Source organism: Amblyomma mixtum, chromosome 10, assembly GCF_055824585.1.
Source record: "Amblyomma mixtum isolate Tamu chromosome 10, ASM5582458v1, whole genome shotgun sequence".
Lineage (NCBI taxonomy): Eukaryota > Metazoa > Arthropoda > Arachnida > Ixodida > Ixodidae > Amblyomma > Amblyomma mixtum.
Genome location: NC_143021.1, coordinates 163,652,259 through 163,665,040, shown reverse-complemented (window position 1 = coordinate 163,665,040; position 12,782 = coordinate 163,652,259). Strand labels below are relative to the sequence as shown.

Sequence of the window (12,782 nt, the reverse complement as noted above, 5' to 3'; positions counted from 1 at the left end):
CCTACTTTCGAGCAACACCTGGACCGGTTGCGCATTGTGCTTCAAGCACTCAAAGGCGCACAATTAACAATCAAGCCGGAGAAATGCCATTTCGCTTTCAAAGAACTTCGCTTTCTTGGCCATGTTGTCAGTGCACACGGCGTTCTCCCTGATCCCGACAAGACTACCGCAGTGTCAAGTTTTCCACGTCCCAGCGATAAAAAGGCACTTCGGCGATTTCTGGGCCTTTGCTCTTACTACCGACGCTTCGTCCAAGATTTCTCCAAGATAGCTGAACCATTGACAGCCCTAACCAGAGAAGACATACCCTTCCTGTGGGGAGGCGATCAAGAACAAGCTTTCCAGGAGCTCCGAAGCCGCCTCTACAGGCCCCCCATACTCGCCCATTTCGATGAAAACGCAGCGACTGACGTCCACACTGATGCCAACAACGTTGGCCTTGGGGCTGTACTTACCCAGTGGCAAGATGGCGTAGAACGAGTTATAGCTTACGCGAGTCGAACACTATCCCGATTGGAGGCGAACTATTCAACGACGGAGAAGGAGTTTCTTGCGGTAATCTGGGCCATAAGCAAGTTTCGACCATACCTGTATGGACGACCCTTCCGTATTGTCAGCGACCATCATTCGCTGTGCTGGCTGGCCAGCCTCAAAGACCCGTCTGGACGCTTGGCTCGATGGAGCCTTCGTCTTCAAGAGTATGATGTTACCGTTGTTTATAAGTCGGGACTTAAACACCAAGACGCAGATTGCTTATCACGCGCGCCCTTAGACTCCGCTGCAGTGGAAAACGCCGACGATTTTCCCTTCATTGGGGCCATTACTCAATCCCATATGGCTGACCTTCAACGCAAGGACCAGGAGCTGGCGCCGCTCATCGAGTACCTAGAAGGCCGCGGTGGTCGGGTACCGCCTGTTTTTCGTCGTGGCTTGCAGTCATACAATTTACGAAGTGGGGTTCTCTACAAGCGCAATTTTTAAAGATCACAAGAGACATTCCTACTCGTAGTACCTATGAACCTACGGCCTGACATCTTGAGCGTTTGTCACGACGAACCATCCGCCGGCCACTTGGGAGTTAGTCGCACATTTGCCAGAATTCGGGCGAAGTATTATTGGCCGAAATTATTACCTTCAGTACGATCTTATGTTAAAACCTGCCGTGACTGTCAACGTCGAAAATCTCCCCCCATGAAACCAGCCGGATTTCTTCAACCTATTGCTCCACCGAAAACTCCTTTCCAACAAGTGGGAATGGATCTTCTTGGCCCTTTTCCAAAGTCAACTAATGGAAAGCGTTGGATTGTTGTCGCGACGGATTACCTGACCCGGTATTCTGAGACCGCGTCGCTCACAAATGGAACTGCCACCGAAGTCGCAGCATTCTTTGTTCACGACATCGTATTGCGCCATGGCGCCCGGCTATTATTATTACCGACCGTGGGGCAGCTTTTACGGCCCGCCTGACTAAGGCAGTGCTGAATCTTACACACACTAGCCATAGACGGGCCACGGCGTACCACCCGCAGACTAACGGCCTGGTTGAACGGCTAAACAGAACTCTGTCCGACATGCTGTCCATGTACGTGGATATAGAGCATAAGACCTGGGATCAAATTCTCCCATACGCCACGTTCGCATACAATACGGCACTTAAAGAGACGACGCGGATTACTCCCTTCGAGCTTGTCTTCGGCCGCCGAGTGACCACTCCCCTGGATACGATGTTGCCCGTATACCCTGACTGCGAAAGTGAACTTGATATGGACGTCGCTAGTTTTGCTCAGCGTGCAGAAGAAGCGCGGCAGCTGGCACGGCAGCGTATATACCTACAACAGCAACTAGACGCTGATCGCTACAACCAGGGACGGCGCTTTGTTTCCTACGAGCCTGGAGACTATGTATGGATTTGGACACCCGTTCGCCATCGCGGACTGTCGGAAAAATTACTGCGCCGGTACTTCGGACCATACCGTGTCCTCCGCCGCATCAGTGACGTTTCTTACGAAGTAGAATCTGCCACCCGAGACCCCTCAAGCCGCAGACGACGCAAGCTCACTGACGTTGTACACGTCGTCCGAATGAAACCCTACCACGGCCGCCCTGCTGACCGATCTGGAGACTGATAGTGCCCCGTTTTGTGTTGCGCTCCTCCTGTACCAACCTAGCCCACTATCTGTCAGCCCATAGCCCACCAGTATGCTACTAGTCGGCCGCATCGAGGCGATGCTGCAAACAAGGGGGATGACGCATGCCTTCCTTGAGAAGATGAGGAAGAACGCAACGGGCCATTGGAGAAAGACGAAGTGACTCTGCTCCGTCTCGTGCTGACCTGACTGGCTGCCGGTGTTCCTCGGCGCAGGAGACTTCTTTGTAACGTTACGTTACAATATCACGCACGGCAACATCCTACGTCACAGCACCGCGGTGAGCCTCTTTCAAATAGGCCGCCAAGTACCGCTGCAGTCCGCTAGGGTTTAATAGGGTACAGTCGCCCTATTCACATTTCGAACCATTGATCACGATTCCTTCAGGGAATTTCGCCTTGTACCGCCGCCTCGCCGATGTACGGTTGTCCACTCGCTATGCTTACGTCTTTCCAGTTATCACAAGTACAGGGCATCTTGCACGTTATAAAGCTCTCTCATCGCTGTTAATGTCATTTGCTTACTTTTATTTTTGCCCTTCGATATGAGAAAATCGTAGTGCTTGGGTCTATCTAAAGAAACGTTGCCCCTCTTTAGACAGCCGAAATTTTCTCATATCGAAGGGCAAAAATAAGCGAATGACATTAACAGCGATGAGAGAGCTTTATAACGTGCAAGATGCCCTATGCTTGTAATAACTGGAAAGACGTAAGCTTAGCCGCGCACCCGCCCCTCCCGCTCCCTCCCTTTCTTCGCCGCGCACCCGCCCCGCCATGTGGAGTTGATATGGGTGCCTGCCCACACCAGGAATCCCGGAAACGAGGCCGCTAACGCTTTAGCCCGAGCTTCTCTCAACCGGGCACCGGCGGCCTCCGACCTGGGGTTCTCGCGGGAGCGCACGCACAAATTCAGTAAAAATGACGCAGGCCTGCAAAGCCGAGCGTCGGCTCTAGCCCCTACCTCATCCCTCCCTCGACAATTGCCATCAGACACTTTGGAGGCGGCTCCAAAGACGCACTTTGCCCTCCCCTTATATACGCTCGCGATATCACCCAGTCCACACGAACCCTTCCTGTACCCTCTGCCACCACCCCAAAGCCACTCTCGACCATATTCTTTTCCTCTGCCCGGCGGATCCTCCCCCGCGGGGCCTGGAGCACCTTACCACTTGGGAGGCTTGGGAGACCCTACTGCGTTCTGAGGACCCGGCCAAGCTAACCATCGCCACATGCCGGGCTGCCAGCGTCATGAGCCTCCGGGACATGAACGTTTGAGTGCAGTGGGACCGTGCGGGGGCCCAACGACCGACGTGACCAAAACTCCCTTGTTCCAAATAAAGTTTGTCATCATCATCATCATTGCCCCTCTTAAGATTACGACTAGTGCAATGTCGAAGCAAGTTATCTGGGACTCAACATCCACACTCAAATGCAAACTCGTTCGACGTAGTCATTCAGGACAACGTGCACTTGATCATCTCGACCAACCTCAATGATGTATGTCCATGTACATATCTCATGGCGCCCTCCGACGTTCAGCAACGTGGCGACTTGAAAGGTCGGTTTCTAAGTTGAAAAGCTGAGCTTTCACTCAGGTTTTTTCAGCTACCGAGCTTCATCAAAAAACTTTTCTCTGGAGTCAAATCATATTGTTACGCCGCGTAACGTCTTACTGCGGATTTCGAAGAAGAGGGAGGCTCGCGCAGTCTAATCTGGGCTCTCAGGCGTTTGCGGCCAGCTCTGATTCGTTGAGCTCGCACCTGTATTAAAATCATTTCATCCGGTATATTTGGTGGAGGTGCTGGGTGAAAATGTCCTGGATTCGCCAGTACTCTTTCGCAGCCGCTGTGTAGCAGGTTTGCCACCTTTACCGCCTCAAGAGGTCCTTTCAATGACTACCACGCATGCGACGCAGACCCAGGAGCAGAGAGCTGAGGAAGAGACGTCCTTGCCCCATCAGCGAGAGCCGCGTGTATTCCACGGCGAGATAGAAGAGGACGTTGAATAATGGCTCCGACAGTATGCAGCAAATACAGCCGCTAAAGCTGTGCTGCCCACCTGTAATAGTTTGTTTTCTTCCTTGCTGGCACGGCTCTGGCATGGTTTGGCAAACGGGAGGAAAGTCTCACCACCTGGAGCTGGTTTGTTGAAGAAATCACGAAGTACTTTGGAGATACTCTTGCGAACAAGGAACGCGCTGAATATTAACTGTCCCAGACAGGCCAGCTGCTGGGTGAAACATGCACGCGATACATCGAGGATATATCGAAACTTTTTCGCACTGCGAGCCGGCAGATGCTAGAAGACGGGATGGGGCATCATCTCAAGGGGTTCCTAAAGACGTCTATAACTTCCGTATGTCACGAGACACCGCCTGCAGATGTCATAAAGCGGTGCCTTGCATTTGAGGCGCCCAAAGCGCACCGAATAGCGCCCAAATTCGGCCGCCTTTTTAATGTGGCAGCTGTCGCCATCATCGACGTACCTGAGACAGAACACATCGCTTCTGTAGTCAAAGGGATTATGCGCGAGGAGGAGTGGCGTCGGTCTTGGGGTGGTGCTTCTCCAGCTGCACAGTGGGTATGAGTACGTTTATAGACTATGCCAGCCGCAAGTTAACAAAATGTGAGGCGACTACATTGTCACCGAATTGGAGTGCCTTGCAGTTGTCTTCACTGCGCACAAGTTCCGACCATACCTATATGGACGCCACTTCACTATTGTCACAGACCATCATTCTCTATGCTGGCCCATCGGACTTCGGCCTGGCGCGCTGGGCATTGCGCCTTCAAGACCATAGCTTTGCTGTCTCGTCCAGAAGTGGGCGCCGTCACAGTGATGCAGACTGCTTGCCATGCTACCAATGGCCGACAATGGTCAAAGATGAAGATGGTTTCGAAGGGTGTTAGGCTTCGTTCTCGCCGACGTTCAGAACTATGGCTACCTTTAGGCGAGAGCAACGCAGCGACCTCTCACTGCATCCCATTATAGAAGAGGCAGAAGGACGAGTAGACTGAACGCCATTTACTAACGAAGATTCTATTTTGTTCACAATTAACTACCCTGTCGATGGCGTTGCCCTGCTTTTCACCATCCCGATATACCTCCGCGCGCAACCTTTGCACGCTATGTACGATGACATCAGATGTGGACATCTAGGCTCCTCATACCTCACACCGAATACGCAAGTGTTTTTATTGGCCGCAAGACCACGCCGGTCGGTCTTTTGCAGCCCGTCAAACCACCCACTTCCCCTTTTCAAAAAGATTGGAATTGACCAGCTTGGTCCATCCCAAAGTCACAAAGGGACGCCGCTAATGATTGTATGAGTAGAATATCTCACCAGATACACGGAAACCACAGCTCCCGCCCACCGCAATGGCTGGTGATGTTTTCTTCTACACTTTGTTATTCTTCGCTGTGGCGCACCCAATGCTATTATAAGTCTGACATTAGTGAAAACAGCGCGAAAGAAGAAGCCCGAAGGCGAAACGAGGAAGTGACAGGAAAGAGCGCTGACTGACAACTGAATTTATTGAGCGAATCTCACGCAATATATAGGAAGGCAGTGGCAAAGATAGTCAGATGCAGTCAACGTCACATGGTGCAAAGAGCCAAAAAGCGAAAAAAAACAAAACAGGGTGATAAAGCTAACAGTGAACTGAATCTCAAAAGGGATGGTAACAAAATGAAAACTACACTCAATGACTATACACAGTTAATGTCACATGGTGTAAAGAGCCATAGAAGCGATAAAAACATAACAGGGTGAAAAGGCTAAAAGTCACCAGAATCTCAAAGGAATGGTAACAAAAAAATACATGATGACTTAAACATTTAATGTCACAAGGTGTAAAGAGCCATAAAAACCGATGAAACATCCATAGCAGGTAACAAGGGTAAAACCGATAAACACTGGCGAAATGGAATTGTGGAAAGAATAAAAAATGACTGATTGTGACAACGTAAAGGCTAAAAAAATGCACAGACCTTAACAATAAAACGATGCAACAGTGACACTCAACGATTGAAACACGCGTAGTGAACAATAAAAATTTAGCAATGCTGTTCCAAAAAGGCAGGGTCACTCCCGTACCAAGATTTAGACGCGTCACTGACGCATTCCAAGCCCTTTCTATTTATAAAGAAAGCTTCCTTCAACTCCCGGGCTACGCTGTCTCTACTCCTATCAAGAACAACAATTTCGCGTAATCGAGGCATGCATTTACAATCTTTGCAATGAAGCGCTAGATTAGAGCCAGTGCCTTTTTCAAGTGAGCGCTCATGTTCCCTTAAACGTTCGTTCAGGCACCTTCCGGTTTGTCCAATATAAACTTTGTCGCATGTAAGCGGAATCTGGTAAATCACCCCTTCCCTACACCTGACGAACATGTTGGCATGCTTTACGCCACAGGTTTGCTGTCTTGGCTTTTCGTTGTTTATCCTGTGACACAACGTAGCTAGCTTGCAAGGGGCAGAAAAGACTACGGGAATCTCATATTTATTTGCAACCTTTTTCAAATTATGTGCTACCCGGTAGGAATACGAGATAACGGCTGCCCTCACCCTCCTATTGCTTTCCTGAGTAACGTTTTTCTTCTTGCCTTTAACTTTCTGAAGCAGGGTTTCAGTCACTGCCGAAATCACAGTCTGCGGAAAACCTGCCTGCAGTAACCGTGCGGTCTGCAGTTGGAAGCTCTCTTGCATGCAATGCTCGCATGATTTTGTTAGTGCAGATGCTAATCCTGATGTGGCTATGGCTCGTTTAACTGTTTTTGAGTGAGCTGACTCGTAGGACAACAGCTCCTTTTGACTTCGAGGCTTGTACATCCAACAGAATCTATCTCGTTCCAAGGATAGTTCCAAGTCCAAAAACTGTAACTTGTTGTTTTCTGGAAATTCACAAGTGAATTCCAAACCATGGCTCAGTTCATTAAACGTATCTAGAATTTCATTTACAGTGGCTCTGTAAGCTGCTGCGTCTTGCTTGGTTAACACAACTAAAAAATCGTCGACATACCTGAAAACCACTGTAAATGAAATTTGAAAAATTTCATTTACAGTGGCTCTGTAAATGAAATGAATTTCATTTACAGAGCCACTGTAAATGAAATTCTAGATACGTTTAATGAACTGAGCCATGGTTTGGAATTCACTTGTGAATTTCCAGAAAACAACAAGTTACAGTTTTTGGACTTGGAACTATCCTTGGAACGAGATAGATTCTGTTGGATGTACAAGCCTCGAAGTCAAAAGGAGCTGTTGTCCTACGAGTCAGCTCACTCAAAAACAGTTAAACGAGCCATAGCCACATCAGGATTAGCATCTGCACTAACAAAATCATGCGAGCATTGCATGCAAGAGAGCTTCCAACTGCAGACCGCACGGTTACTGCAGGCAGGTTTTCCGCAGACTGTGATTTCGGCAGTGACTGAAACCCTGCTTCAGAAAGTTAAAGGCAAGAAGAAAAACGTTACTCAGGAAAGCAATAGGAGGGTGAGGGCAGCCGTTATCTCGTATTCCTACCGGGTAGCACATAATTTGAAAAAGGTTGCAAATAAATATGAGATTCCCGTAGTCTTTTCTGCCCCTTGCAAGCTAGCTACGTTGTGTCACAGGATAAACAACGAAAAGCCAAGACAGCAAACCTGTGGCGTAAAGCATGCCAACATGTTCGTCAGGTGTAGGGAAGGGGTGATTTACCAGATTCCGCTTACATGCGACAAAGTTTATATTGGACAAACCGGAAGGTGCCTGAACGAACGTTTAAGGGAACATGAGCGCTCACTTGAAAAAGGCACTGGCTCTAATCTAGCGCTTCATTGCAAAGATTGTAAATGCATGCCTCGATTACGCGAAACTGTTGTTCTTGATAGGAGTAGAGACAGCGTAGCCCGGGAGTTGAAGGAAGCTTTCTTTATAAATAGAAAGGGCTTGGAATGCGTCAGTGACGCGTCTAAATCTTGGTACGGGAGTGACCCTGCCTTTTTGGAACAGCATTGCTAAATTTTTATTGTTCACTACGCGTGTTTCAATCGTTGAGTGTCACTGTTGCATCGTTTTATTGTTAAGGTCTGTGCATTTTTTTAGCCTTTACGTTGTCACAATCAGTCATTTTTTATTCTTTCCACAATTCCATTTCGCCAGTGTTTATCGGTTTTACCCTTGTTACCTGCTATGGATGTTTCATCGGTTTTTATGGCTCTTTACACCTTGTGACATTAAATGTTTAAGTCATCATGTATTTTTTTGTTACCATTCCTTTGAGATTCTGGTGACTTTTAGCCTTTTCACCCTGTTATGTTTTTATCGCTTCTATGGCTCTTTACACCATGTGACATTAACTGTGTATAGTCATTGAGTGTAGTTTTCATTTTGTTACCATCCCTTTTGAGATTCAGTTCACTTTAGCTTTATCACCCTGTTTTGTTTTTTTTCGCTTTTTGGCTCTTTGCACCATGTGACGTTGACTGCATCTGACTATCTTTGCCACTGTCTTCCTATATATTGCGTGAGTTTCGCTCAATAAATTCAGTTGTCAGTCAGCGCTCTTTCCTGTCACTTCCTCGTTTCACCTTCGGGCTTCTTATTTCGCGCTGTTTTCACTAATGTCAGAATGAACCAACTAGCCCAGCAAAATGTTCTGCTATTATAAGTTATCGTCGACGGCAATTCGCTGCTGATGCCATGGAAGAAATGCTCCGGCTTTGTGCATAAGACATCGTACCACCCGCAGATAAATGATCCTACGAAGCGCAAAAACTGCACCCGCACAACTATGTTGTCCCTCTAAATCTCCTCTGACTATTGCAACGGGGATGCAGAGCTACCGTATGTCACGTACGCTTATAACACAACAATTCTTGAGGTCACCGGAAATTCTCCCTTCCATTTGCTATATGCAAGAACTCCTCGCGTTTTCCTCGTTACCATCTTCCCGTTTGCCCCGACGACAACGCTGCCATTTGCCCAGATAGATTTCAGCTCCCAATGCAAAAACTTCGGTTAGTACAGGAGAGCAAGCTGCCGGGCTAGTTGGTGGTGCATTTTCTGAAGAGGTTAGTGCAAAAAACGGACAACGGACAGAAAGAAAGGACACATAAGACACATAAGACTACCAACTGTTTATTCATGCGGACATACAAGGCGTATAGTAGTTTTGGTTGTTGAGGGAGGAGTAGACTGCACTCATGAAATGAATAAATGGTGTCTGTGACAACACGAATTTATGGCTACAGTCTGCGATCATCTTGTCTGCCCTTTTAGGTGATAGCATAAAAACCTCGCTCTAGTGAAAAGCCAGCAACCGCCGTCCGGCGCTACACTGGCCATCTGCCAACCGTGGAATGTTATTTGGTTTGGTTTGGGGGTGTTTAACATCTCAAAGCGACTGAGGCTATGAAGGACGCCGTAGTGAAGGGCTCCGGAAATTTCGACCACCTGAGGTTCTTTAACGTGCACTTACATTGCGTAGTACACAATCCTCCGTAATTTCCCCTTCATCAAAATTCGAACGCGGCGGCCGGTGTCGAACCTGCGTCTTTCAGGGCAGCAGCCTAGCGCCATAACTAGTGAGCCACCGCGGCAGCACGTGGATTGCTGAGGAGGGGAAGAATTCCGGAACAGGAACCTGGTTCTCACAAGCGCCGCCAAAGAAAAAAGATGAAGTACAGAGCCGGGTTTGAACTTGCTGTGGCGCGAAAAGATGAACTACGCCTGCCACTACATTTGACTACTCGGCCATCGGCGCAGCCATTCACTCCGCGGGTTAGACCGCAGGCCTCTAATTTTTCTTTAACTGCGAAGTTGGATGGCGCTGCGGTCGCCGACGGGAGGGGACGCGCTTCTCATCGGCCCCTGCTATTATGCCAATTAACGCAGTGTTAATTTACAGTTACCGCGATATATTTGGTATCAAAGTGTGCGCGAAGGTGCGGGGCATCGACCGGTACCAGTTTTGACCAAGCGGTACGTGATTCTCCCGATTTACGAGGACTTTTCTCTGGTGCGGTGCTAGGCCTAGCGTCGGCCTACCACAAGTACGACCACCGGTGGCGACGGGCCCGGCCGCTAGGCCTAACCCGACGACGAGTACGACCAAGATGGCGTCCGACATGGAAGTGGCCACGTCGATGGGAGACAACATAACGTCAGCGCCGAGCATCGGCAGTCTCGGCGGGCGTACGTCCATTGAAGTTCCCGGAGAGGACATTACACCGGAAGAAGCCGAAGGCTGGTCGGCCTCCGGCAAGCGCATCAAGCAGATCATGGCCGGCAAGGAAAACGGTGAGTCCGCCGCCACTACTCGCCAGTCTAGACCCAAGACTAGGGCCAGTTTTGCTAAGAGAGTTGCAGCCTCGGTAACGAAAGCGGCGATGATGCCGATAGACATGCCGAAGGAAGACACCAAGATAATTATGAGACCACGAGGAGGTCTCAACGTAGCGAGAACTGAGGTTTCAATAATTATGTCGGCCGTCATGACGGCGGTTCGAATAACGAAGGAAGAAGCCAAAGCAGACACCATCTGCACGAACGCGCAGCAAAACATCATCGTGGTCAGCACCCCGGACGAGAGGCGTGCCACGCTGTACTCTAAGGTCAAAACCCTAAACGTAGGAGACAAGGCATACGAAGTCAGCGCCTACCGAACGGCGCCGGACGGCACGGTCAAGGGAGTCATCCGAGGCATAGCCGTACAAGACACCCCGGAAGAGATAACCGAAAACATCGTGAACCCATGCAACCCCCTAGCGGTGGAGGCGCACAGAATCGGCAATACAACCACAGTGATAGTACTCTTCGCTGGACAAAAAGTACCGAACTACGTAAAGTATGGCTCGATATTAGTCAGATGCGGGCTTTACCGCAAGCACTTTGACGTGTGCAGGCAATGCGGCAGGATCGGCCATAGAAGAGACGTATGCCCGAATCCCAATGCCAAAGTATGCTTCGGCTGCGGAATCGTGAACCCCAGCGAGGATCACAAACGCGAATGCAAGCCCAAGTGCAAGCTTTGCGGGGGACAGCATCCAACGGGCGAGAGGGAATGCAAAAACAAGTACAAGATGCCGTATGTGGTCAAAAAACGGCAATGGGAACGCAAGATGGAAGCCATGCAGCAACAACTGGATCCGAAAAGCTTTCCGCCGCTGCGAGCGCCGTCTGCTGAGAGACTCCGTGGGGATTCGAGGCAGCGCGACAGCAGCCGCAAGAGGGACAACAGCAAGGGAGGCAGGAGCGCCAGCCGCTACAGACCGTCGCAGCCGGGGGAAAGAGTCACCTGGGCCGAAGCAGTCAAGGCTAACATGGCAGAGAAGAGACAACCACCGGCGCAAAACGCCACGAAGAAGTTCCAAGAAGAGAATAGAATGGTAATAAAAGCCCTAAGAGACGAGAACGAGAAGCTGAAGCAGAGAATCGCCGAGCAGGACGCAACCATCAAGGAAATCAACGCGAAGCTAACGACATTAATTGCGATGCAGCAACAGCAGCAGCTGCTGCCGAAGCCCGCACAAGAGAGGGAACAAGAAGAGATAACCGAGGACGAACTAGAGGTCGAGGTGGACCCGAGAGCCACGAAAACGGCGGGACCGGCTCCCAAGAGGAGAGCCATAGAGGTCGCCAAGGAACGCAAGACAATGGAGAGAATCGAAAAACAGGACGTCAGACTCGACCGTCTCGAGGCGACCAGCAAGGAAACCAACGAACGACTTACTGCGCTCGCGCAAACGGTTCAGCAGATGACAACGAATATACAGAGTACGATCCAGAACATGATGGCGCAAATGCAAGCACAGCTGCAGACGCAGATACAGGCACAAATACAATGTATGGAAGCACAGATCACCGCCAAACTGCAGCAATCATGGACGGGACAGCAAGTACAGCAGCATCCACACCCCCAGTGAGAGACCTCTTGGTCTGGCACTGGAACTGCAACGGCTTTACCGGCAAGAGAGCAGTGCTGCAGCAACACTTGCAGCAACTAACGAGGAAACCAGACGTCATAATGATTCAAGAAACACACAGCGAAGAAACGCCGAAACTACCGGGCTACCGGTCGCACGACAGCCCGCCGAGCAAAAGGGACACGTCCAAGGGCAAGGGCAGAGGGGTCTGCACCTTCGTTAGGAGAGGGATCACCTTCGTGGAACACGAAATGATCGGCAGAAGCGCCATCGAACACTGCACGGTGGAAGTAATCACGGGAAAGAAGAGGAGGGAGGGCACTTTCCTGGTGAACGTCTACAGCAACCCGTCCCACGGACAACAGAAATTCAAGGCACTGTTCCACAAGGCAGCTTCAGTCGCGGGAAGCAATACGCTCGTAGTGTGCGGAGACTTTAACGCACCGAGCCAAGACTGGGGCTACCACAGAACGACGGTCAAGGGGAGAGAGCTGATGCAAGACGCCACCGACGTCGGACTGAACCTAATCACGGATCCGGCCTTTCCCACCAGGATCGGCACATCTGTTACGAGAGACACAACTCCGGACCTTACCTTCATCAAAACTGAAGGAGGATCAAGAGAAGCGAAATGGAGAAACACGGGCCAAGAGCTGGGCAGCGATCACTACATCGTAGAGGTCGTCATACTGCTCGAAGGCCAAGGCAACACCGGCATAAGAAAG

At 50.0% G+C, this 12,782-nt stretch overlaps 1 protein-coding gene across 1 annotated transcript; it reads left to right on the top strand.

Annotated features, from left to right (window-relative positions):
* The first annotated feature begins 10,248 nt into the window (after positions 1–10,248).
* On the top strand, positions 10,249–12,216 carry LOC149327578 (uncharacterized). Its single transcript, XM_089565032.1, has one exon. The coding sequence runs from the start codon at positions 10,249–10,251 to the stop codon at positions 12,055–12,057; it is 1,809 nt and encodes a 602-aa protein (XP_089421158.1). The 3' UTR covers positions 12,058–12,216.
* The last annotated feature ends 566 nt before the right edge of the window (positions 12,217–12,782 follow it).